This window comes from Microtus pennsylvanicus, chromosome 6 (assembly GCF_037038515.1).
Source record: "Microtus pennsylvanicus isolate mMicPen1 chromosome 6, mMicPen1.hap1, whole genome shotgun sequence".
Lineage (NCBI taxonomy): Eukaryota > Metazoa > Chordata > Mammalia > Rodentia > Cricetidae > Microtus > Microtus pennsylvanicus.
Genome location: NC_134584.1, coordinates 127,514,472 through 127,539,652, shown reverse-complemented (window position 1 = coordinate 127,539,652; position 25,181 = coordinate 127,514,472). Strand labels below are relative to the sequence as shown.

At 47.7% G+C, this 25,181-nt stretch overlaps 1 protein-coding gene across 5 annotated transcripts in view; it reads right to left on the bottom strand.

Moving 5' to 3' along the window:
• Nrp1 (neuropilin 1) overlaps positions 1-25,181 on the bottom strand; it is a 136,981-nt gene that overhangs the window by 9,389 nt on the left and 102,411 nt on the right. For 3 of the 5 annotated variants that reach the window (XM_075977739.1, XM_075977738.1, XM_075977741.1), the window contains 4 exons: positions 18,727-18,871; positions 14,708-14,812; positions 8,014-8,073; positions 2,501-2,638 (listed from right to left, as the gene is read on the bottom strand). In XM_075977739.1, coding sequence (XP_075833854.1) covers positions 2,501-2,638; positions 8,014-8,073; positions 14,708-14,812; positions 18,727-18,871 — 448 coding nt within the window. The remainder of the gene's footprint in view (positions 1-2,500; positions 2,639-8,013; positions 8,074-14,707; positions 14,813-18,726; positions 18,872-25,181) is intronic. The other 2 variants (XM_075977740.1, XM_075977742.1) reach the window with 1 other exon arrangement.

Here is a 25,181-nt window from a genome sequence, read left to right as displayed (position 1 = left end):
CAAGGCCATGCCTGGGTACTGGAGATCTGAACTCAGGTCCTTATGTTTTCATGACAACCACTTTGCCAACAGACCCACCCCTCCAGGCCTCACTGGGTTCTCTTTTACCCTTACTGCCTGCCTTTGCCTTTCTACCCAAAACCAGCCACCAGACCCTCTTCCTTAGCATCCTGTGTACAAGGGAAAGAAGCTAGAATCGTTTATAAAGAGCTACACAGATCCATTCCTATAGTCAGGAACACAAAGCCCAGTGGGGTTCCTTTATATTCAAAATTGGGCATTTTATCAAAGTAGCAATCATTTAGAAATACCTCAACATCCAATTTGCAAAGTTCCAAATATAATGATTATTGTTTTTGAGAAGGGGTTTCACTATGGCCTGGCCTTGAACTCGTGGTCCTCCTGCTGAGGACTGGGATTCCATTGAACATGAGTGTGTCTAGCTTCCTAATAATATTATTAAAAACTGTAGGGCTGGAGGGGGGGAGGTAGCACGGTTCGTACAATGTTTGTCCAGCACTCACGAAGCCTTGGGTTCATTCCCCAGCACCATATAAATCTGGGTGTGGTGGCTCTTGCCTACAACCCTAGCACTCCAAGGTAGAGGCAGGAGGATTAGAAGTTCAAGGTCATCATCAGTCACACAGAACTTAAGGATAGCTTTGGCATGAGTGAGTTCCTGTCTCAAACAAGGAAAAGAAGAAAAAAAAAAGTGAGTATCTGTGAGTGCCTGAGAACGTGAGAGTTAGCAGGCAGGGGTGTTCTCATCTAGATTGTTCCTCGTTAACAAGTTCCTGTGGCCTTTCCTAGGCCAGGCAAGCCTACTTCTCCCGGATGATCTCTCCTGCAGCGGGAGGCTCTTTCTAGTTAAGGCAGAGCCGGCTGCCAGTCAGTCTCAGCGGCTGGGAGAACAAAGGAGCCCCAGAGTCGGGAGGAGCCAGTCACTTGCAGACAGAGGAGCTGTGAACCCCAGAAATGTGCTCCTCTTCTGGGTTCCCAGTGCACCAAGTGGCGGTGCTTCCCTCTCAGACTCTTTATCAGATGCAGGCCGGGAACTGGGTCTTCATCTTCTCAATTAGCCCTCTCCTCCTCTGAGCCTTTTAGCTTTTGTCTCTGGCGAAGGCAGCTTTCCACCTGCTTTGGATGTCAGGTCCTACTGAGCCATTTTGCACCACTCTGCATCCATCTTTCCACGATTACCGCCTTCGTCTCGGCTAATTGCATTTAGTTAATCTGGTGCCATTTGTGTGTACAGTGCCATTTACAGTCAAAGTATTTTACGTTTTCTAAAACCGCTTGTCTTAAGACTCAATGGCACGTGTCTCAGAATTGAGGGAGTCCAATTTTATCCAATTTCCCTGTCACTCTCATTAGGAAAGGAGGGAGCCGCGGCAGAAAGGGGCCTCTTCAGCTCACTCCGTGCCTCTGTTCACCGTGGAAGAGTGAACAGCAGAATGGGAAAGGGGTGGGGTACCTTCTACCCAACTGGCAGCCCACAAGCCGACCTGGCACGTGAGAATTTAGGGGTTCTTCAGAACCCCAGTTATTCAACTTAGGAATCTTTTGATGGGTCGCTACTAAATACATTTCAGGAGTGGTGTGTATGGTGTGGTGTGCGTGTGTGTGTGTGTGTGTGTGTAGGGAGTATGTCTGTGGAAGTAGACGTGTGTGTGCCAGGATGCTGCTGGTTCTTTGTAAGAACCTCATGTACGGTGAAGATTAAAAACAACAACAATAACAACAATAAAACCAGGACAGTGTTAAGAAGGAACATACTGAATCATTCCTCTCCCAGCAATTCCTCGTAAGAGGAAGATGAGGTGGAGAGGCAGAACATGAGGTGTAGAGGAAATGAGCTTGGTTGAGCGAAGTCTCCCGAATTGTTCGCCTTTTTATTCCGGGGAACAGAGGGGAACTCCAGGATGGTGTTCAGTGCCTGGCCATGCGTTAGCACAGAATCTGGTATGCAGAGATCGCCGATGAGGTGTGCTTGTGCACGGAGTGCCCACCGGACAGTATTACTTCTTTTCTGGGCAGGGTCTCACATAGTTCATGCTGCCCTGGAACCCAGTATGTAGCCAGAACGACTTTGAATTTTTGATCCTCCTGTTTGTCCCTCGTGAGTGCTAGGATTGCAGGCACATATTAAGCCACGCCTCCCCTACTCCTGAAAATGTCCTTAGTAACAGCAGAAAAAGTGTAATGAGCTTGAGTTCACTGAATGTGGCTGAAGTTGACGTTGTTAAAAGTAAGCGTGGCTCTCCACCCTTGCTCACTTTGTTGCCTTTTAGGGAAGCCAACCATTGGCCAGATTCAATCAGAATTCCTATTCTCACCCCCAGCTTCTCTCCACTAAGGAAAGAAACCTTGAGAGTTCCGGAAAACAGAAGTATGACTGTACGCTTCTAGCGTGTCTTACCGCCCACACAGCTACAGGTGTCAGAAACCTTCCCTGGTAACCAAAGATGTGCCAAGCATGGGGCCACGGTACCACCCTTACCTGTATGGTCCTGAATGGGCCCCGTCTTGCTGGTCAGCACACTCCACTTGAGCTGCGCGTGGCTGTCGTGTTCCCAGTGGCAGAACGTCTTGTGAGAGCCCCAGCCGAACTCGCAGTTAAAACCATAGGTCGGGAACTCTTCAGTGGGGAAGGACAGAGAGACACATGGGGAGAATTAACCACCAGGTTCAGGAGAGCCATTTATACTCTTCCAGGAAACATTTTTTCTTAAATAATTTTATAATTATTCTAAATCTCTGAGTAACCCAAAAAATCCAGGATTGCCAAGAAACTAAGAGATACCTGAATGAACATGTCTGCAAAGTTGTATTTAGCATTGCCATTCTATTTGTGTCTGCGTGTCCATCTTGAGTAAGAATATGCATTTCCCAGTGAATCGGGTTTATGTAAGATTTCCAGGAAGGCTACTTTCCAAGGAATGTGCGTAGGGGACATCAGGGAAAGGTAATCTGTTATCGAGGACAAACCATACAAGCTGGTCTCATCAGTGAAAGCAATCTTGTAGACACTCCGAACCTCCAAAGCTGGAATGTGACTTGACAGGCAGCCTGGCCCTAAGGCTTCCTTCTCATCACCCCAGCTGACGGCCCAATCCTGTGTCATGGGGGAACAGCTGAAGCGGCTTTCTGTGATTATTTTCTTTCTTATGTGCTTTCTAGCAGGTCAATTAATTTCAGAATAAATCTTTGGCTTTTTCGGTGAACTTCTAAATTTGCATATAAATGGTTCGCTCCACTTAAAACCTCAACTCGAGGTCACATAAAGCCCAAACTCATTTAAACATTGACCCTTCAGAAATACTTTTTTAAACCTTCCAAATGCTTCCTTTGGAAGCTGAAGGCATTATATGGGTTTGTAGGAAGGTGGCTGACCTCAGCGCTTCAGAACCCCGAAGTCTTTTATTTACTCAACCAGGTTCTCTGAAAGTGTCTTGAGTTTGGAAACACTGAAAGAAAAAAATCGGTGATAGTATGGTTTTGTTTGGGGGAGAAGTCAGGGGAGGCTACGAACAAGTCCAAAGATGAGATAATTGTGTGTGCCCTGTCCCCAGGCAGAGCAAGCCTGAGACCAGCGATCCACAAGATGGCAGTATTGAGTCAGACAGCGGCACATTGGGGCGTCTGCCCAACTGGAGTCTCAAACACTTGCCTACAATAAAAAAAAGCCTGCTATTATGGGCTGCCTTAGGTCAGGCGGAGACCTCATCTCCTCTTGAGCATTTCTTTAACTTGCCCAAGTGTTTAACACAAAATCCTTCGGTAGCTCTTCCAGTGCCCCTCCCCCCACAGAACAATGGAGGGAGGGATTTTAATGGAAAGATTTATTAAATAGATAAGGATGATTTAAAATGCCTGTTTTGGTTTCCAAGGAATTCTTTTCAAGTGCTAATGTCCGATTTTGGAAGGCACTCGCTATAAGAATAATCAGAAGTGGGCTGCAATTCCTTATAATAAGGAAGTAATGTGACCTCCCAAAAGGGGGGCAGAGCTGGTTCCAAAGGAAAAGTTGGCCACGTGATGTGTTTATTGTGTGTGTGCCCAGCTAGTGCAGAAGGGCAGCATGCATGTCAAAGGAGAGGGGTTTCTCATGTGCAAGCTACTGAAGCATGCAGTGGGGCTTCCTAAGGCCCAAAAACCTCCCTCCTGAAGTTACTGCCCTTGGGCTGCAAAACCAACTTTGGCAGATGGCATGGTCAACGTCCTTGCCCTGGAATGTACTGTTGTGACATCTCATGGTGGATGAGCTCGGATGTTGATGAGGAAGTGTGAGGTTTGACTTTTCTACTTTACTCTGCTTCGGAAGATACAGAAAAAGGCAGAAAGCCTTCCTAGCACACATGGCTTTGGTTTCATCCACTTTGCTAACACATAAAATTTGCTCTCTGGTCCAGAAATCCACTGTGCATTATGCTAGCGAACATTCTGAAGACATCATAAAGCATATGAACTTGGCATTTTCACAAGGAGAAAGTTGTTCTTCATGTTAACCTTCTCCTCAGTAGATAATGGTCTACCTTTACTATCCGGTGGCCTGTCCTGTCCTAGAATTTAACTAGGGAAGCTATTTTTACATTGTATCGGACCCCCCTCCTGTCTCCTGGTCTCGTTTTTTGATGCCTTATGGTTATCTTGTTTATTTAAAAAGAATCAGTACATTTCAGGGGAACAGGGGGATTGTGACGTGTGTAGCTTGGTGCTGACAACTCAAGCCCAAATGAAAGGGTGGGTTCTCATTAGAAGCAACAACAGACATGTGTAGAAGATAAAAGAAAGCTGCAGAGGACTAGAAAAGAAGGAGAAAAGGGGGAGGAAGGAAGAAGATGAGCAAGTCAAGGGGAGGAAAGATGCAAAGACACAGGCACACTGACAGCTGAGCTTTTAAATTATTACCCATGCCCTGTAGTTGTGCACAGTTCTCATTAAATTCAATAGCAACAATTGGACTAAATTCCTTCTTAAAAGTAGCAGGAAACAATATTCTGAACTTAAAACAAATTTATGGCCTCTGTGAGCCAGTGCCAGCTGCGCTGCCGAAACGATCTTGCCCACAGTGGCGTCATTAGCACAGGATGCCAGCAAGGATTCATTTTCAAGTCAAGGCTCCTGTCTAGCATGAGTGCTGCTTAGTCATCTCCTGGTCCGAAAGTCCACACAAGTGAGGGACTGAAGCCCACACAATCCTAAGTCCCCAACTCACTGTGAGCTGCTGTGGGGATGTGGGAAGACCCTCAGAGGGAACAGCATTAAACAGGGGGGTCTTGACACTTTCTGTTCAAGTGTCAATGGGCTTTTATACGTCTGATGACAACCTAGGCAGTATATGGGTATTGCATTCCTGCTGAGTTTATTACTTGATAAAAATCCTCAAGATGAAGCCCCCCCCCCTGTGTGTGTGTAAATGTGCTCATGCATGTGTGTATGTTTGTGTGTTAGAGGTCAATCTCAGATGCCATTCTTCAGGTACCAATCACCTTGTTTCTTTTTCTTTCTTTCTTTCTTTTTTTTTTGTGCTAGGATTCTAGTGCGGTGTGGAACTTGCCAGTAGGGCCTAGGCCTACCAGCAAGCAGGTCACTAAGATGGTCCTGCTGCCATTTCCATGCATGCATGATATATATATATATATATATATATATATATATATATATATATATATATACATACACACACACACACACTCACACACACACACCCTGTTTTCTATTGAATTTGGGTTCTCATGTTTGCTTTACTCACTGAGATATCCCCTCAGTCCTTTCTCAGGCTGTCACTGCTCAGGAAAATTGAATTTTGACGAAGACTTGGGGGTCTGTCTGCTGCCACCGCCTGTGAAGCGTGGGAGGCTGGTAATGCATCCAGGTTTAGGCGTGGTCAACCTAACCTCGTTGGAAGCACATTCAGTCCTCATAAGACTATGCAGTGACCTAACCAGAAGGTTATAATGAACAGATATCTTCCAAATGTCACACAGTTCATGACCTTCCACTGAGGAGGTAGAGACCAGATTCGTAATCCAGGCAATGGAATAAATAGGCAGACATATGTCCACTGTCCACCTCTACGGTCAGATGGTGGTAACAACAAGTCCTACTGATTCACGCTCTGCACACCTGCCCTCTGACCTCGGCAGACCCTGAGAGAGGGCTGATGGGCCCCTGTTTGTAAGGCCGTCACAAGAATGACCCAGAGGTCCCATAGGAAGCAAACATGTTATCAAAACCACTCGTGGTCTGGCAACCGTGACCTTTGTTTTCATTCTTTCCAAAGACACATATAGCTCTTCTGAGAGGCAGGAAGAGAGAAGGACGGAGCAAGTGAGCTCGCGACTGCCAGGCAATTCTAATCACCTCCAGCAAGAGAAGAAACCAGAAGAGCCGTTAAGACACTCCTGGCATCATCAGAACTCCGCTCCCTCACTTTGTCCTCTTCCAAAGATAGCACATTGAGAGCCACAGCCCCACGGTCCCACTTCAGAGAAGCCCTCCTCAGGACATGCAGACCAGGGCTCCTGGTAAGAGTGAAATAGTTGCAAAGAGACACTAGCACCCTTCCCTTTGCCATCAGACTATGGAAACAATGTTGGAATTTCCCATGCATCTTATGCTGGGAGGAGGAAGGCTCATGCCTGGGCCAGCGGAGGGGGAACCTTCTCTCTGGGAAGACTTCACACAGAGTTGCTGGCAGACCTCTTGCCCTCCATTCAAATATAAATTTCACATCAGAATCTCTAAGATGGAGTAGAGGGGCCACTGGACCTCTTTGCGCCTCCTCCTACTGTGTCTTTTTCTTCTTGTTGCTATCATCTGTTTGACTGACCTATTGAGGGCGGGTAGACACACCTAGCATCTGAGGACAGCTAGGGCCCAGGTTCAGAGCCTAGCGACCTCCTAGGCTACAGCCCCCAAAGTCAAATTATAACCTGGAAAACAGCATTCGGGGGATTTAGCCTTTGGGATTCCTCTGCCTCATGCTGAGTGGTTTTAGGCTAGGTGGGGGCAGGTCAGCCTGAGCACCGGAAAACTGGGGGAAAGTTCCACAGAAGAAGTTTGCCTTGCAGTTTAATCAGGTCAGCGGTGACAGTGGCCTTTAAGGAAGCATGCTAATTAGGGCGGTTTTTTCTTGTCCCCTCTCAGGCGGTCAGTGTGGAGGAAACACGGCTGCACACCACACGGTCCATTAATAAATGACCGCAGAGAGCAAGGCTGAGTGAAGTTCAATAAAGGAAATGGAAGAATCTGGAAAGTTGACCCCTCTCACCTTCCTCCAATGATTAACTCTAAAGCATTTTAGAAAAAAAACAACAACTCCGGTTGCTTATACAAGTGCTTCCCTTCATGGGAGTCTGTGGGGAAGAAGGTCACGGAATACTAACAGAAAACAAAAGAGGGCAGCCTTTGATAACCCGCACCGCTGGGCCTGCAGAGTCCTTGGGTTTTCCTCTGAGCCAAGGATGAGGGGGCTGCTCCCAGAGTATTTCTCTGCCCAGGCACGGTGCAAACTTTGGCTTCCCCGGCACAGGAAACCGAGGTTTACCGTGCCCGTCTCGTGGCACACCCTCTGTAAGCGCCGTTGTAAAACTGCCAACTCTGTGGCAGGCGTAACAGACAAACTTTGCGCCTCTTGATTTTTCAGAACGGTGATGAAAATAAATAGTTAGGCTGTGGCTGCGAGATTTCCTTCTTCTAGTTTGCAAACACAGGCCACATCAGAGCTGTGCGGCAATTAAACAAAGTATGTTGCTCAGTTCCCGGGGGGGGGGGTGGGGGGGTGGGTAGGTGGGACTTGTCACTCAGCAGTGACTGATGAAGGGAACCTCGTTCACTTGAGCCTACTGAGGACCAAAGGCATGTGGCTTTTATAGCTTTCCTTGGGACCGGAAGTCTGGGCATCTCTTCTAGACCATTAGAGCAACCGAAACCAGAAAGCTCAATGATGCTGTTTGGGACTGGGGTTGGAAGGGGTGCATGGAATGTAGACATCTTAGACTTTGGTACCTGATTGGATGGTGCTGTCTATAATGGTTGGCTTCTCTGTGGCCAGGACAGTGGTGCCTCCTGAAAAACAAGAGCAGTAGCCAAAATAAGAAAACAGAGGTGGCGTGGGTAATATTACAACCTCACTTATTTGCACATTCCCCACAGAAACTTCTCACTTTGCTTCCTGCCAGGATCAATCATGTTTGACTGATACTCGGTCTACCACAATGTCTGATTCAAACAACATGACCACAAGATTGTTTCACTTTAATTTTCATGCACGTGTTGTGTATATTTATATGTGTGTGCAGATTCAGATTCACACGGGTAAGTGTGCAGGGGCCTGTGCATGTGGATGCCAGAGGACAACCCAAGGGGTCATGCTCAGAAATGTCACCTACCTCTTTGGAAACAGGGTCACCCAAGTAGGCTGGGCTGCTTGCTTAGTAAGTCCCAGGGATTCACTCCCTTAACACTGGACTGTAAGCTTATTGCTACCATGTTCAGTTTTTTTGGGGGGTCGGGGTGCTTTCAGGGCTGGTTTCAGGTCCTCAGGCTTGTAGTGAAGCCACTTACCAACTGAGCCATTGCCTTAGCTCTAATAGCATTACTTAAAAAAAAACCCTCACACATTTGTTTTTTAAACTTTTTAAAATCAATAGATAAACATTGCCTCTTATCTATGGTGCATAATAGCGAATGCTCGTCTATACACACACACACATACACACATATATACACTACAAGGAATAACTAAATTGGGCTAATTAGCAAATGCATTGCTCTCTCTCTTCTCTCTTCTCTCTCTCTCCTCTCTCTCTGCTTTCTCTCCCCCCTCCCTCTCCCCTCCCTCATTTGTGGTGGTAGTGCAAACTCTCTTGTAGCAATTTTCAAGTGTGTCATAGATCCTGGCAGATTTCTTCATAAAGTATCCAGAAGTCACGGGGAGTCGGAGACTTTGTTCTAAGGCTGAATGTGACATTCAGCTTCAACCCCCAAAAGGCCAGGGTCGCTAACCGCTAACCGTCCTTACTGACTGAAGTATTAAACTTGACGGACACCTTGAAGCTTCAGAGAGTTTCCAGCGTTTGGGAAGTGTGTGCTCAGGGAAGTCACAAGGTCAGTCCCCGCCAGGTATTTTCAAAACCGAAGGCTTAAGGCGATGGCTGTGGTTCCCCCCTCTGTAATTCTTTCCTCTGGCATAGCTGCTCGTGTTTCCCCCAAGAATAAATATTCTGCGTAGAATACGGTTCGGAGAAGTGGTGGAAAGGTATGTGAAGGCAAAGGGGAAAAACATTTCTTCACAGTCCTGAGGGACCCGGGAACTGGACCACGATTATGAAAACACCATCAGCTTTGGTTCAGCCTGGGACTTTCTTGGAAACCTCTGTCAGGGGGATGGCTGTGTAACCTTTTGCAGACTTTTTTCTGTGTGTGTGCCTGTGTGGGTGGGGGTGCTTGCCTATCGGGATACACGCATATGTACACTTGTGTGTGCTGGTGCCCATGAACGTGTGTGCTCCAGTGTATAGAACCCAGAAGCTAATGTCAGATGTCCTTCCTGCCTTGGGTTATTGAGGTGGGCTCTGTCACTGAGATCCGGGACTTGCTGGTTAGGTTAGACTGGCTAGCCATCAAGTCCTAGACATCCCCCTGTCTCTGCTTCCCCAGTGCTGGGATCACAAGCGCATACCACTGCTCATTCTTATGTAGCAAGCACCTCACTAAGTCCTCCCAGCCCCCCTGCACAGTGTTCTCAGACTTGCCCCACCACGAGAATAACCCTGATTACTCATTACAGTTTCCTCTCTACTTAGCCCCTCCGGGACCTGGTGGGAACAGAATATCTGGGAGAAAAGGCCTTGAAATGAATCATTTCCCAGAGTTCTCAGATGAGTCTTTGACTCGCTGGGCCTGGGAAACAAGGGGTGTGCTGCTTTTGACTCAGAGTTTAAGAGAGCCATTCTCCTCTACCGTATTGCCACACAGGCTCTGGTTGCGGGAATGGACCTTCTGTGTTAGTGTGTACACACGTGTGTGTGTGTGTTTGTGTGTGTGTGTGCGTGATATAGTGTGGAAGCCAGAAGTCAACAGTGTGTGTCTTCTTCAATTGTTCTCCACTCTACTTTAAATTATGTGTATTTTAAACGCTGTGTGTCTGCGTGTGAGTGTGGTGTGATGTGTGTGTGCTTGTGGAGGCCAGAGGGCATTGGATCCCCTAGAGCTGGCTTTAAAGACAGCTGTAAGCTGCCTGACATGGGTGCTGGGACCCAAACTTGTATTTTATACAAGTTCTTAACCACTGGGACCTTTTCGGACCTCTCCATCCTATTTCTGAGACAGAGCTTCTCGCTGGTCCTAGGGCTCACTGATTTGGCTGAGCTGACGGGCCAATGAGTACAAGGGCTCCTGTCTCTGCCTGCCTTGCACAGGGATTGCTGGTCCACACTGTTACAGCTACACCTGACTTTTTACATGGATCTGAGAATCCAAGCTCAGGTCCTCAGGACTGTGTAAGCACCTTGTCTAGTCCCTCAGGGCTAGAATTGACCTTTGTGCCAGGGTGTAAGCACTGGTCTACTCAGGGGAGAGGCATGGTGGGTGGACAGAGACTTATTGCAAGGTGTTCTGCATGCGGTTCTAAGGGACTGCAGCTGTGCAGCTGTGCTCTGCTCAGCGGCCTCAGTTCACACAGACACAGGCTTGTCCTCTCCTGCAGTTGCACAGACCAGAACTCACATTAGCTGCTGGTGTGCATTAGAAAACTGAAACATTTTGTTTTTGGAACACGGAGCCCTTTCTGAACTAACCCTTTGCACTACCCTGACGCACGCCCTGCGTGGAAATACTAAAGGAGGGTCACATGCGCATGGCCTCCATAGGCAGGTACTGGAACGAAGGGATGATGCACACCGAGAGGTAAGTGGGTGCATCTCTGATGGCAGGATTGGAGGGAGGCCAGAATGCATTAGGATACCGTCCCCGGTAGTCAGAGAGGACAGGGATTCAAGGTGAACACGCACTTTCATATCTGATACGCCTGATCAGTTTTGTTACAGGCTGGCAGCTGAATTCCACCATGGGGGCCACACGGCTCAAGGTGAAATTTCACCTCCCGCTGCCTTTCAGAAGGGTTTGCAGTTCAGCGACTTCAGGGGTGAATCTTAACTCAGGTCAGAAAGCATAGATGCAGGTCTCTGATTCCTACCACGGGGCACAGCTTACCTGAATGTCAGCGTTATGTGGGTGATAGCGTTTGGCTGGAATATCTGTTTTCCTCAAAATCTAAACCTGTTACTCCAGGAGAAGGATGAAAACAGGTTCTGATTGTGCAGAGGAATAGGTGCTGTTCAAGAGGGAACTCCCACCCCTCCACCGGGGTTTACTAAACCAGACACCCAAGGTTTATAGTTCTGGCCATAAATCCTGTCACGATTAGCCAAAGGGTAATGCAGCTAAATGCTGACTCTAGGGTTGGTGGTACTTGGGTCAGGTGAGCTCAGAATGTATGCGTGCATGTGTGTGTGTGTATATGCGTGTGTGTGTTATACATGCAGAGAGTTACTTAGGTCTGGTGTGATCACAGGAGGCGTGCATTTTGTATGTAGAAAGTTTCTTGGAGCAGGTGTGAGCTCAGAGGGCCAGTGTTTTACAGATGAGAGGTACTAGGGCCAGGTGTGGGCCATTGGTCTCATGAAAGTGATGTTATGTGAGCTCTGGCTTTTCCAAGAAAACAGTGACACACGCCTTCATGCGTGCGCACACACACATATGCATGCACATACACATACAAGCATGCATTCACACACACACTTTTAATTTCTACCAATATAATATATTCAATATAACCAATGAAAATGAAACATGAGGATGAATATGATCATGTATTCTTGGTGGGCAGTGGGCCAGGCATGACCATGCCCTGAGGTCCTGCTAATGGGCATAGATTTTTAGAATTGTTGAGACATACTAGCCTAAGAAGATAACTGTTTTCTTTCATGCCGTGGTAACTTTAAAAAAAAAATTAAGAAAGATTTTTTTTCCCCTCTACTAAAGAAGCCATTTCACCACTGTAGGTGAAACAAAACGTTGTCCTCTCAAGCTCTCAAGGGTTGTCACTGTTTCCATTCTGAATGACACATTTTCTGGGGTGCACGGCTTGTCTCAGACGCACTTTGCTCCAGGCGAACAGGCTGGCCCTATTCATTCAGAGGATCCAGTTTCAGTGGGCTCAGTCATGAACTAAATGTAAAAATGAGAAGGCCGTTTGTTCGGCTATGGGGAGTAAATCTGAACCTTTGTCTCTAATCGATATTAACTGGCTACCCTAGGGCCCGTCAGGATAAGAGCCCTCCACAGAGGGCAATTGAAAAGGGGGGGAGGGCTGTGATACTGGACCTCCTTTTCATGAGGGACTTCGCTGAAGTTCTGTTGGGGCCCATGGAACCCTGAGGCTTGGGGTGGCCTGCTTACAGGCAGCTCTGGGAAGGTTGAACTCTGTTTTCTATATTGGCCACAGAACTTTATGTTGCCTGACATTGATTGGACAAACTTTTCGTGGCTTATGGCTGTTTACGTATAAGACTTGCACTGACAGTCCACAGCCATGAGATAAGCGATTGTCTTTGAGATTTGGAGGGTGACGGTTTCAAGGAGGGCAGGGTAGGCCTTAGATATAAAATTCTGGTTAGTTACATTTCTAAGCTGATTTTTTTCTTCTTCCTTTTAACCTTCATTTTACCCAGGAGCCTGGAGCTCTTCCCCTCTTACAGAGGAGAGATTTTTGAAGTAATTGGAAATGAACCAAGGGACATTCCCTAAATTTTTGCTCTAATGTGTTCAGCCCCATCAGCCTTGCAGTATTAGGAAATTACATGGTAACACCTTCAATTTTCCTCATGGAAGTTCATGATGGGGGCTCTGGGCCAGGCGCTAGGGAAGACAGTTAGTTAAGCAAAGTACTTGCTGCATAAGCCCGAGGACCCGGCTTTGATCCCCAGGACCCACATAAGAAGTTAGGTCCATGAAGCCCCAAAGGAGAAGCAGAGGTGAAAGCGGGGGGGGGGCACAGGTCCCACCCACCGGCCACCAACTAACAGGCAAGCCAGGCCCACAGGCATCTCTCCTTTGCCATGGCAACCTGTGCAAAAGACAACAGCCTGACACTGCTGTTCTTGCTTTGGCCCCTATAGTTGGGCATGTTGCTTATTGATGGACCAGACCCCTTCCTGTGTCAGTACCCGCTTTTCTCTCTTTGGCCCAGAGGGGTTCCCACCATGTGTGTTCCTGAGAAGCAGTGAACAATGTAAGTTGGCCAGAGCAAGGCTGAATCCAGCCTTGCCTGTCATTCTATGGCCACTACACCCAAGCACAACTGTGTCAAAGTGTGTGTTCTGAGATGGATATCAGGTCTAGCCTGCCTTCTCAGTCCCCAAGCCAAAGGCAGCCACCAGAGCAGACCAGGTATCAACTGGCTGCCTGTCTTGCATGCGACCTACACACAACGCTATAGGAGCTCTCCCGACCTGGTGCTCTCCAGACTGATCTGGTGCTCTCCCGACCTGGCGCCTCCCAGCATTTGTCATTATTCGGCAACATTTCCAAGCAGGATTGTGCACGAAGGCGCAGCACGATGCTGCAGACCCCCAAACAAATGTGCCCAGGCTCCACCTACATGTGCTAAACCATATTTGTCTAGGAGGAAAGGGTTTGTGTCTCTATGGCCTGTGAATGTGCTTGTCTGTTTAAATTCAGTGCAAGTTGGTTTTTATATGGGATGCAATAAAAAAGAAAACAAAGCCAGGCTTTTTAAACACAAAGTTAGGAGCGGAAGTACACATCTATAACCCTAGTGTGGGGGAGACAGAGACAGGTAACTTCCTGGAACTCAGTGGTCAGCCGGTCTAGCCAAACAGGCTGGGGAGGGTCTCCTGATTTGGCAAGAAACTCTTGTCTCCAAAAATAAAAAGGAACAAATTAAAGAGGACATTTAGTGTCAGTCTCTGGCGTTCACAAGCACACACACGTGCACGCACACACAAGTACATGTATATAAAACATAAAACAAACGTCATATTTTTCTGTCCCAGTTGGTCGTAGGGTCCTGAAACCTTTTGCAAAAATAGGGTGTGGATTTTAGTGTGCTGGCCAATTTTCAAGTGGGCGACCCCACTTCCCTGCTTGCTTAGTTTCCTCTGCCACTCTGAGTGGAAAGAAAGGGTTTCTTTATAGCTTGTGTGGTTTTGGGTGGTGCAAGAGTAACACCAGATAGACCCCGAGGCACTGGCATATCCCATCTGATCATACATCAGCCAGGGCTGATGGGAAGCCACAGGTAATCCCGCCTTAGTAAATTTCAATACAAAACGATTTTCAAATTCATAACTTAAAAGCTGCATTGAAATTAGAAGTCTAATTTGGTCAATTTGTTGGATAAAGTCTCCACTTAAACAATTTTGTCCTCATTAGGAAAGGAAAGTGAACGCTTGGGAGAGTGCGGTTGGGCAGGGCTGGCACGCCTGTAACAGTGGGGGGAGCGCTCTGTTGGTGTGCGTGGCCCAAGGAAATGAAGCCACGCGTGGGGTGGCAAGGGTTCATTCTTCGTTGGCTGGCCAGTACCCTGCCACCAACCACTATGAGCGACAAGCACACACACACACACAGAGGACCAGGACACAGACGGACAAGGATGGGATGAGGGTGGGCTCTGCACCTGTGAGCTGGAAGTCATCACCTGTGCCACTGTGGCAGTTGGCCTGGTCATCGTCACACTCGTCCACGGGGTTCCCGTTAGTTGTGGTTGGCCCAGCTGTCGGTGCTGAAACGAGACCCAAGGATTACTGCTCGCACTTCTGAGAAGCATTCTCGAGGCTTCAGCTATGCTAATGCTTGCGCAGTGAACTCCAGGGCGCAGTATGGAGTCCAGGGACATGGTCTGCCTCTCTCTTGGGAAGCCAAATACTCCTGGCTTTCACCGAACAGATGAGAGGCTGCTGGGCCTGCTGGGTAGATGTGGCTACGGGGACAGTCAACACATAGTTATCTATATAATCATTTCTTTCCTGCAAACCTCTCGAGTCTCCCAGATATCTGTTCATGACCCTGGAGTCAAGAACCCCCATGGTAGAGATTAGACCATGTTTCTTTTTCTCCTAAGGTACTAAGAAGCCACGCCCACGGATTCTATCATGGTCTCGGGATTGACTGGCTTGCCGTTTATATCATTTTTTTCCCCCTCTGCACAAAGGAGCATCAGCTCGCACTTGGCATGGCGGTGCTCTCTGTTCCCAGGCTGCTCTGTTTCTCTTTCCGCAGCGCTCCACCTGGGGCCCTCTGTCCCAGCCAGGTGTATGTCTCCTGCGGCCTGAGGTCAGCTACCTGGTCTGGTCTCCAGTGACACTGCATTCCATGCTGTCTGGGCCCCCTGATCTTTGAGTTTGTAGTTGAAGAGTAGCCAACATTAATCAAAGACTGTTTTTGAAGTCCTTTACATTTGGTTCAGTCCATTTTTTTTCCAGCCTGTTACTCATTTTTGCAATCTGTTCAATATTTTACAGTTTGGGGGATTGTATTTCACATTACAGCATGAGAGATAAGGGTCAAGTCCCTTAATGTGGGAGAACCATACGAGATGCTGGGAGGAGCGGGGAGTGTAGGGGCTCCTCTCCAGCCCTGGCCAGGAGGGATGAGCCCTTTACAGTTGCTCTATTGGGAGAAACTCGACACTGTTACTGTGCCTAAGGAGTGGGGAGAGTTAAGAGACATGGAGAGACAGAGCTGGCTTCCCACTGGCCCAGAGCCCTGAACCTTACTAGCCAGAGATCACCATGCACAAATGACATGTGCTGGGCATCCCCTGGACTTTGGGAAACTAGCTGGTTAGTGAGTTACTGGGATCTGCCCGTCTCTGCCTTCCCAAATATTTACCACTATGCCCAGCTTTCTTTTGCATGGATTCTGGAAATTGAATCCCCAGGGCTTTATTCTTGAAAGGTGCCATTGACCCAGCCCTTATTACATTTTTTCTTAGTAGCTAGTGTTTTTTTACACACACACACACACACACGCACGCACGCACGCACACACACACACACTCGCCTGAACACACATTCATGCACACTCCCACTCACCTGACGTGCACATGCCCATGGCTCTTCTCACTGCCATCCCTGGGTAGGCAGAACTCCTGGCTACCGTATGGCTATTGTCCCTCAGAGAGCACAGTCCTTGATGACCCACTACTGTTAAGACTTCTATACTCTGCTCATTCTGCTGACTTTTCCTCATTTTAGTGATGCTTTCAAGGAGAGGCTTCATATTGAAAGTGGTCCATGATGGTGCCTATCTTCCATTACAAAAAGTACGAAGTGACTCATTTTGATGCCTCAGGGGGATCTCTAACTGTTGTTCAAAAGAAGCTGGAGTACAAAATAGGATCAAGTCCTTCAGGTTGGACCGGACCTTGGCATCTCCCCAACAGCCCCTCAGATGCCATCAAGAAGCTTGGCTCTGGTGCTCATTTGGTTTAGCCCGAGAATGGGCCCCAGGCATAGAAAGGCTCCCTCTTGTCGTGGGCGTTAAGAAGCAGTGGCGTTACTTTTCCCAGATGATTGCTCTTTACCCTGGTCCAGGGCAGTGCTTGTAGGTCCCCTATCTTACTTCCTCCGCAGAGGAAGCTGGCAAACTGCCACAAGGCTCAGTGTTTGCAACCCTGCATTCATTCATCCCACCCTCGGAATCACAGTTCCTTCCAGGATCAGGGTGAGATCCTGCCTCCAGGTACCACCCTCTTCAGCACCCTGAATGAGCCCGTTTTACACTTGGTCGAGACTGCTAGCTGCTCCTTTGTTGTTCGCTTGGTTCATGACATGTGGTCTCTATTGGTCTGCGTCGATAGTGTCGGAAGACTAAGACCGCAGATATGGCAGCCATGACCAGGGGAAGGGTGAAAGACATGGCCTGATTTTGAATCTACATCGAAAAGTAGTTGTGAATTACTCTGCAGTGTGGTGATTGATAGCCTATAGCGCACACAGAAAATTCTACGGCATTTCATGTGCTCAGGAATGTAATTATGTTTGGGTAGCTCAGCACACACGTAATTTTGAAACCTGAGGAGGGTGATATTAAAAAGCCGTCTTCACAACAACTTTGAGCATGTGCTCAGTTGATTAACATCTGGGTACCAACAACAGCCACCCTAGGCAACCCAGAGAAGGACTCTATGGAGGTCGAGAAGCTGGTGTAAGGTTACTCATTTATACCCAGATCTAAGGCAGATGGGAATTCCATCACATCAAGCAACAAATGGTACAAGAACCAGCTCAAATCACTCAGCACCTCGTCCCTAGTAAGATCTTGGTTCTGAATTTGTCCTTCACGTGACCGTTATATAATAATCTGAGAAATGAGGGAATGTCCTTCAGCAGACCATAGTAGCATATACTTTATATGATACTTTATATATACATCATATATCATATGTATATGATCAAAGTATCATATACTCCCTCACAGGTCAAGCCTTCTTTCTTCCCAGGATGTCTTCACATCCTCTGTCAAATGGAGCAGGACACTAGTCAATAGCACAGAGAGAAATTTATATGGGAAAGACTTCTAGACGTACTTATTTTTATTTCAGTAATTTTTACTTTATTTGTTATTCGTGTGTGTGCGTTCACTCGTGAGACGCATGTATGTGCAGGTGACTGTGTGAGCAACTGTGTGCATGTGGAGATCAGTGGTTGACTTCCGTGTGTCAGTTCTCTCCTCTAGAGACGTTTCCAGGGATTGAATTTAGGTGTCAGTCTTGCATACCAAAGATGATTTTCCCTCTGCACCATCTTGGTGACCCCTCTACCCACACCTTCGAAAGCCAAAGGCTTTGGCCAGGGGTTTTGAGAAGTGGGCAGAGGGCGAGGTAGCATGGTGGGGAGAGGGCTTTACTCTACTGCAACAGAATTATTTCAGAACCTGGGAGAGACGGTGGAGGCAAGAAAACTGTGGGTGCCGTCAAAGACACTGCGTTATTTATTTTAACATGGCGGCATGTATCATAATCTCAGCTACTTGGGATGCTGAGACAGGAGGATCACAAACTTGAGGCCAATTTAGGCTATCGTGAGACCTGGATCTCAAAAATAAATAAGCAAAATGAATTTTTTCTTATGTATGCTTCACCTTAGTATTTTTTGTGCGTGGATGCTCCTGTGTGCACAGGCATGCATGTGCACACATACATGTGGAAGGCAGAGGTCAACCTTGGCTTCTGTTCCTTAGATGCTCTCCACCTGGATTCTTGAGACGGGGTCTCTCACTGGCCTGGAAGGGATCTGCCTGTCTGCCTCTCCAGTGCTGGGAATACAGATGATGTGCCCTGCCATACCCAGCTCCTTCTCTTAATGTGGATTCTGGGGATTGAACTCAGGCCTTCATGCTTTGTGTGACAAGCATTTCACCAAACAATTGAGCCATCACACACACACACACACACACACACACACACACACACACACACTTATTCAAGAGAGACAATCTCTAAAGAAAGAAAGCAGTGCAGGCTACTAAGGCAAGAGCTGAATGTTCTGTGGCCCAGGCAGTTCAGATCCAGACCTTGCTGCCTGCCAGGTATGGGGATACCGTTCACTCAGGGCAGAGGTGGCAGAGACATAAACACTCGAGAATGTCAATAGAAAGGGAGAAGGAAGAAGGGGCTCTGGGAACGGTAACTACCTTCCACTTCACAGCCCAGAAGCTCCATCCTCAGCCCGAGCCCACTGTGCGTGGCTCTCTCAGGGTAGATCCTGATGAACCGCGTGGAGAGAGGCGAAAACGTCCGGAGCTCGGGAGTGTCATAGTTGTTGTTGCCTTCGAATGACTGGGAAGCAAAAAGAAGACTGGTTATTAAAAGAAAACATAATAAGGACAGGGTAGGTGGTTCAGGGGGTCAGATCTGTGTTGTTCAAGGGTAAGACGCTGGGTTCAATCCCCAGAATCCATATAAAAGAAAGCTGGGCATGGCGGTGTGCATTTATGACCCCACCAATGGGGAGGAAGAGACAGGAGATTCCTAGAACTCGCCGACCAGCCAGCCTTGTCTAATTGGCTAGTTAATTGGCTAGGTCAGTGAGACTTGTCTCAAAACACAGGGTGGAAAGTGTCTGAGGAAGGACACCTGAGGTTGTCCTATGGCATCCACATTCATGAACATCCTTGAACACACAAACTACACATGAACCATGTGAGTACACACACACACACACACACACACTAAGTATGCACTAAATGAAGGAGGAAGGTTAGCAGAAGGAAAGACTATGCACTAAGAATGTCCTCAGAGCCTCACAAGGAAAACATCTTCCTGAGCACCAGGGAGCTCCAGAACTGCCTATCTCTCTGTCTAGAAAACGGGGACTTTAAGCACTTTAGGGGACAGAGAATGATTTATGAGTCCCGAGAAGTTAACACTTGTGCCATTATGTCTAGGTGGGGTCTGACCCCAGCCTGTGACCTGACCTCCATCCTTTCCTGTTTGGTGCCATGCCTGGGACAGTACTCAGAGGGTCTGTTAGCTGGTGAGGGAAGTTCAGAGAGAACGTGTCTACATTTTCTGGGTCCTGTATGTCCTAAATTGCAAGGGGGCACATTTGGGAGTGGTATTTTCTGAACCTCTTAACTTGATTTAGGTCTCTCTCCCTCCCTCCCTCTCTCTTTGTTACACATGTATGTGTGATATACATGTGTTCCATGTATGTGTCCAAGCATGTGGAGGTCAGAAGTCAATGTTGGATGTCTTCCTTAATGGCTTCCTACATCAGTATCTGAGAGAGTCTCAATGAATCTGGATCTCACCAACTGGCTAGGCTGGCTCTCCAGCGAGCCAGGGGATGCACTTGACTCCATTCTCCAGCTGCCATGAGGACCGAGGACATGGACTGGGGGATGTAACTTGGGACTTGCTTGCGCAGTGAGTCCTTTACAAACTCAACCATCTCCCAAGCCCCCTGCATCAGGACTCTTAAAAGTGTCCTCACAGAGAAATGAGGACTGGACCCATCCCTTTAGAAATGGCCAGTATTTCTTTCATAAGCAAGAACAGGAAAAACAAATATAGTCTAAGAACTCATCAGCGTCATTTCTCGATTTCTTCTCAGGGACCTTAAAGCACATGCTGCTGCTATAAGCAGCCAGGGATTTAATGGGAGGCTTTGAGACGATACATCCATCTGCCTCGCAGATGTGGCCCCGTATCATTTATTTGAGGTGCAGGAAGATAACGTACGAAGAGAACTAGCTGCCTCTTGGAGTTTATAATACATACTGCGTTTCAGTAAACACTCCAGCTACTGGCTCTTAAATGAGAGGCTCCTGTTTTTGCTCAAACTTGGTCCTCTCGAAGATAATGAACTAAATCCCTGAAGAAGGGAGAATGAATTTCCTTCTGTGATGGTTGGGTTGGAAACAAGGCCTCCTGCGTGCTGGGGGAGGGCTCTGCCCCTAATCTGTAGTCTCAGCTCAGAGCTAGTTTAATGGAGCCCAAACACCTTATTTCAAGACACTGGCTTAAACGGAAGAGTGAAAATCCTTTGCTTAAGGAGTACTACCAGCTGAACTCACTTACAGATCCAAGGTCATCTTACCTCAACGGTCAATAGCAATTCCAGTTACTGGGGACATTGTGGTAGTTGTTTGAACTAGTGTGTATTGGTACCCACGCCCCCTCTCTGTATCTGTGTGTGTTTACAGAGGCCAGAGGACGACTTCAGGTATTATTCCTTCAGGCATATTCTACTTCTTGCTTTGTTTTTGAACAGCATCTGTGAGGGTACACGGATTAGCATCCTAATAGCACCTCTGTCTGCCCAGAGACCCTAGGGATCCCTTTGCCTCTGCCTCCCCAGCTGCTAGAACTACAGGCATACACCACCACAACAGAGTTTTCCATGCGGGTTGATCAAATTCAGGTCCTCACGTTTGCAAGGTAAACACTTTGCCTCCTGGGTCATCTCTCTAGCCTCACACATCTGTTACATATGAGGAAACTGCGCCACAGAGCAGTCAAGGAACCTGCCCATGGCAGAGGCAGGATGCAAACCTTGACAGTCTTATGAGCACTCTCAGCCACACCACTACGACGCTCCGGAAATCAAGTAGCACAGTCTTCTCATTTTGTTTTTGCTTTTGAGGAAAGAGGGTCTTCCTGTGGTACCCAGGACTGACTACAGCTCCTGAACGGACATGATTCTCCTGCCTTGGCCTCCTGTGTAGCTAAGATGCCTTCCACACTCAGCTTCTAGCCTCTTCACTAGGAGGAAAGAACAACAAGCTGCCGGAGATGTCTGTACCTCGGAAACACATCTGTATTCACTGATGTGCCTTTAACGTGAGGCAAACTGGTAACCAGACGGAGTGGCCAGACCGGCTGTTCCAGGCAGAGTGGGAACACAATGAATGGGCTCAGGATCCTAACACGGCAGAAGACGTGCACATCCCATGGAGAACATGGCATGACTTCAGGGAACATGTAGGAAGGGACAGACAGACAACTGAGGGTTCTGGGTTCTTGGAGTAAATTAATTGGCCTTTATGACTCAAAGAATCCAGTAGACATCTAACACGCTCACACCAGAGCTTAATTAATTAATCTCCTTTTTTAAGGAATACATTTGCTATCAAGGTCCTGACTCTTGATAGATCTCCAAGCACTGTGAGTAATTGAGAATCTGACACACAGCATTGTTAGGCCCAATTAAGCTGTTGTCAGAGAGACGCTAATTGTAATGAAAACACTATTACTACACACATAAGTCCTGTCTATATGATGAGGCTGGGGAGAGCATCAGAGGAAGCAGCCATGTCGCTGCAATCATGGAGCCCTTTCTTCATTTCAGCTTGAACAAAGAATGCGAATACTTCAAAAAAAAGTTGTCGGGAGTGAGCTGGCAAAACACCAGTGGAAGCCACATGAACTGGGGTGAACTCAGATACCAGAGTTAGCACCGGGGGCCACAAACCATGAGGCCTTTGGCTCCTGCTAGTCCTGAGAAGTCTAGTTAATCTAGACCCTGACATGTAACCATCCTGGCAAGAAGGAAGTTAAAAGAGAGATAATCGTGCCCTTGCCTTGACTTTTGGACTATGGAGAAATGATGAACCCCCAAGAATTAGAATTTCCCTAGTAGGAAAAGGCTGGTGCTAGACACAGTGAAAGCTTGTCTCCCCAGGAGATTTCGCACAGTGCTGAGAACTTGCCAGACCCCTTGCAGCAGAGATGGGAGCTGAGACAAGAATGGGTCAGCGATGGGTGAGCCCAGCACCTGACCAGCACTGCTTAGCTATGCACACCACTAGCCCTCTATGTAAACCTAAACCTCATGCCCAGGACCTGGAAGATAAACCTGGGGCCACTGGTAACTTTTTGTTCATCTTCCCACTGAAGTCACATGGGATAACTCTCCTTTCTCTGCCTTCCACTGTCGTGTTTGATGGCCAAGACTAGGCTGCAAGGTCCAGGCTCTGATAGAACAGCTCTGGTGGAAGATAGACCTTGTCAATTGCATGGGTTTTTGGGTGGGAGTGAGGGAAGGACACAGGGGAGATTAATCCACCAAAGCAATTGTTTTATCCTACAAATACCCTCATTTCACTTTTACATGAATGACGACTGACATCCTGAGCAGGCAGTCAGCATTTGGACCATGAAGTGGAATACGTTTCAAATACCTTTATATAATTTGAAAACATAGGCTGTCCGAAATGGGTGATTTTTTACCAACTTCCATCTCTCCCTTAGTGATGTTATTTTAGAGGAAGGGCATGCTAAGAATCATAGACTAGACTCAGTTTAAGCAGTTTAGAAGCCTCCACGGTCTCAGGGGTCATAGGAAGATGACGGTGATGAGTATTTCAGGACTAAAGCCCAACGTGTTCCATCAGTCTCCGGTAGGAGACTGTTAAAGCCGAAACCCAGGCATTAGCTTCCTATGCAACTCTATGCTGGGTTTGCTGTGGCAGCTGACAGCTTCAGGCTCCATTGCCTTGAGGGCTAGATGACAGGAAGCATATGATGCTTCCTATCCCACACATATGGCGACTTGTTTGCTCTCTCAGCACCTAGTGTGAAGAACGTGTCACAACAACACACCCTGCCTCGGCAGCAGCAGGAACAGGGCTGACTGGCTGCCTACTTGGGTTCTGGAATGAAGTCACACTCCATGCCACTCTTTGAAGTCACTGTAGAGGGGCTTCCAGTTTCTGGTGTGTTTCCCCCTTTTCCTTTCCCCAAATCCAGAAAGCAGGGACATGAAAAGGACAAGGGGACTGAGGACAACTGGGGTTGGTGTCACACACCTGCAATCCTCGTGCTGGGGAGACAAGGATGAGAGGATTCCTGGGGCTCCTTGGAGAGTAAGCCTAGCCTAATCGGTGAGTCCCAGGCTTGAGAGAGACCCTGCCCCAAAACACAAGGTGGAGTGTGTCTGAGGAATGATGGATAAAGTGCCTTCCAGCTTCCACATGCTGGTGCACATAAGTGCATAGCACACTCAAGAACAGTCACACATATAAACATGCACACACACACACACATACACACACAAATATAAATGAGAAAAATAAAAGGGACATGAGAAAGAAGGAAGGTTATGAGCTGGGGCTGTTGGTCAACTTGTTGGTTGAGTGCTCGCCCAAAATGCACTGGAACCAGGGTTTCACTCTTCAGTACTGCACACACCCAGCGTAATAGTGCACGTCCGTGATCCCAGCAAGAGGCCATCATCAGGTAGCTATCTAGTGAACTGGGGAGGCAGCCACAGTTGGAACCTCCATGAGACCCTGCCTCAGAAAAGAAAAATGAAGCCACACATAATGCTGAAATGCTTTAAAAACCACGAGTCGCCGGGCGGTGGTGGCGCACGCCTTTAATCCCAGCACTCGGGAGGCAGAGGCAGGCGGATCTCTGTGAGTTCGAGACCAGCCTGGTCTACAGAGCTAGTTCCAGGACAAGCTCCAAAGCCACAAAGAAACCCTGTCTCGAAAAAACAAAAATAAAATAGAAAATAAAAAAAAATAAAAACCACGAGTCAATTCAGGGAGGGATGAGAGACACTCTTACGCTTTTCTTAGCAAGAACATTGGTTTAGTCAGTGGCCGGCAGCTCCGTCACTGACTTGCAGCCTTTTGGGGACAGGGTGTTAGCCTCAAAGCCACGTATCTGAAGAGAGGGAAGCCAGCAGCATGGCCAGCATAGCTTCCTTTCTGAAAGACCTTGCCACACTGCTTGGAGAGGGAGAGGAAGGTAGCCAATGGGCTGCAGTCTTCACCCGTGGGGCAACAGCTTTGGGTGGGTAGAGTTGGAAAAATCCAGGCCAAAGGCCAAATGTGTTGGTGTGAGAAGTGTCACCAGGGTATGTGAAAACCTGGGGGCGGGTCCTCATTTTCATCCCAAATCCACTTAGGGGACCACCCAAGTACATGCCTGGGACCCTTTCCAACTTGGTGTGGTCTGCTCAGAAAGTGTAAATAAACGTAGCCAGAGCCCTGAGTGAAACCCAGTGACTAAAGCATATTTTTTAGGTTTACAAACTTCGAACCCATTCTGTGAATGCTGGGATATTTTAATATTGAGATTGCCTCCTTGTTTCATTAGATTAGCAAGAGGTGACTGAGTTTTAAGAGGTTCCAAATGCACAAGACTGTATCTAAGCATTATTCACCATAGCTGAAAGGCGGAGGCAGGCCAAGGAGCCATCAGTAGTAGCAAACGTCTAAATTAACATGGTTATTCACACGGCAGAACAAGATTCTACTCTCAAAAGAAAGGAAATTGGGACCCGCTACTTCAGTGTTACACTAAGTGAAACAAACTAGCCGTGAAGCGACAGATACTCTACTACGGCTGTTAGAGGAGACTCCTGAGTATCCAGACCCAGGGGCAGGGAGTAGGATCCTGATGCACCAGAGACTGATCAAGGGGAAGTGGAGAGCGATTTCTGTTAGGACATGAGGAGGGGCCTGGAAGATAGCTCAGTTGGCAAAGCACTTGTCATGCACGCATAAGGACCCGAGTTTGGTCCTCAGAAGCCATGTAAGACGTTGAGTATAGTGGTGCACCCTTGTAGTCCTGGGCTTGGGAGGTGGAGATATGAGGATTGCTGGGGGTTATGGCCAAGTAGCTTAGACCCTGCATC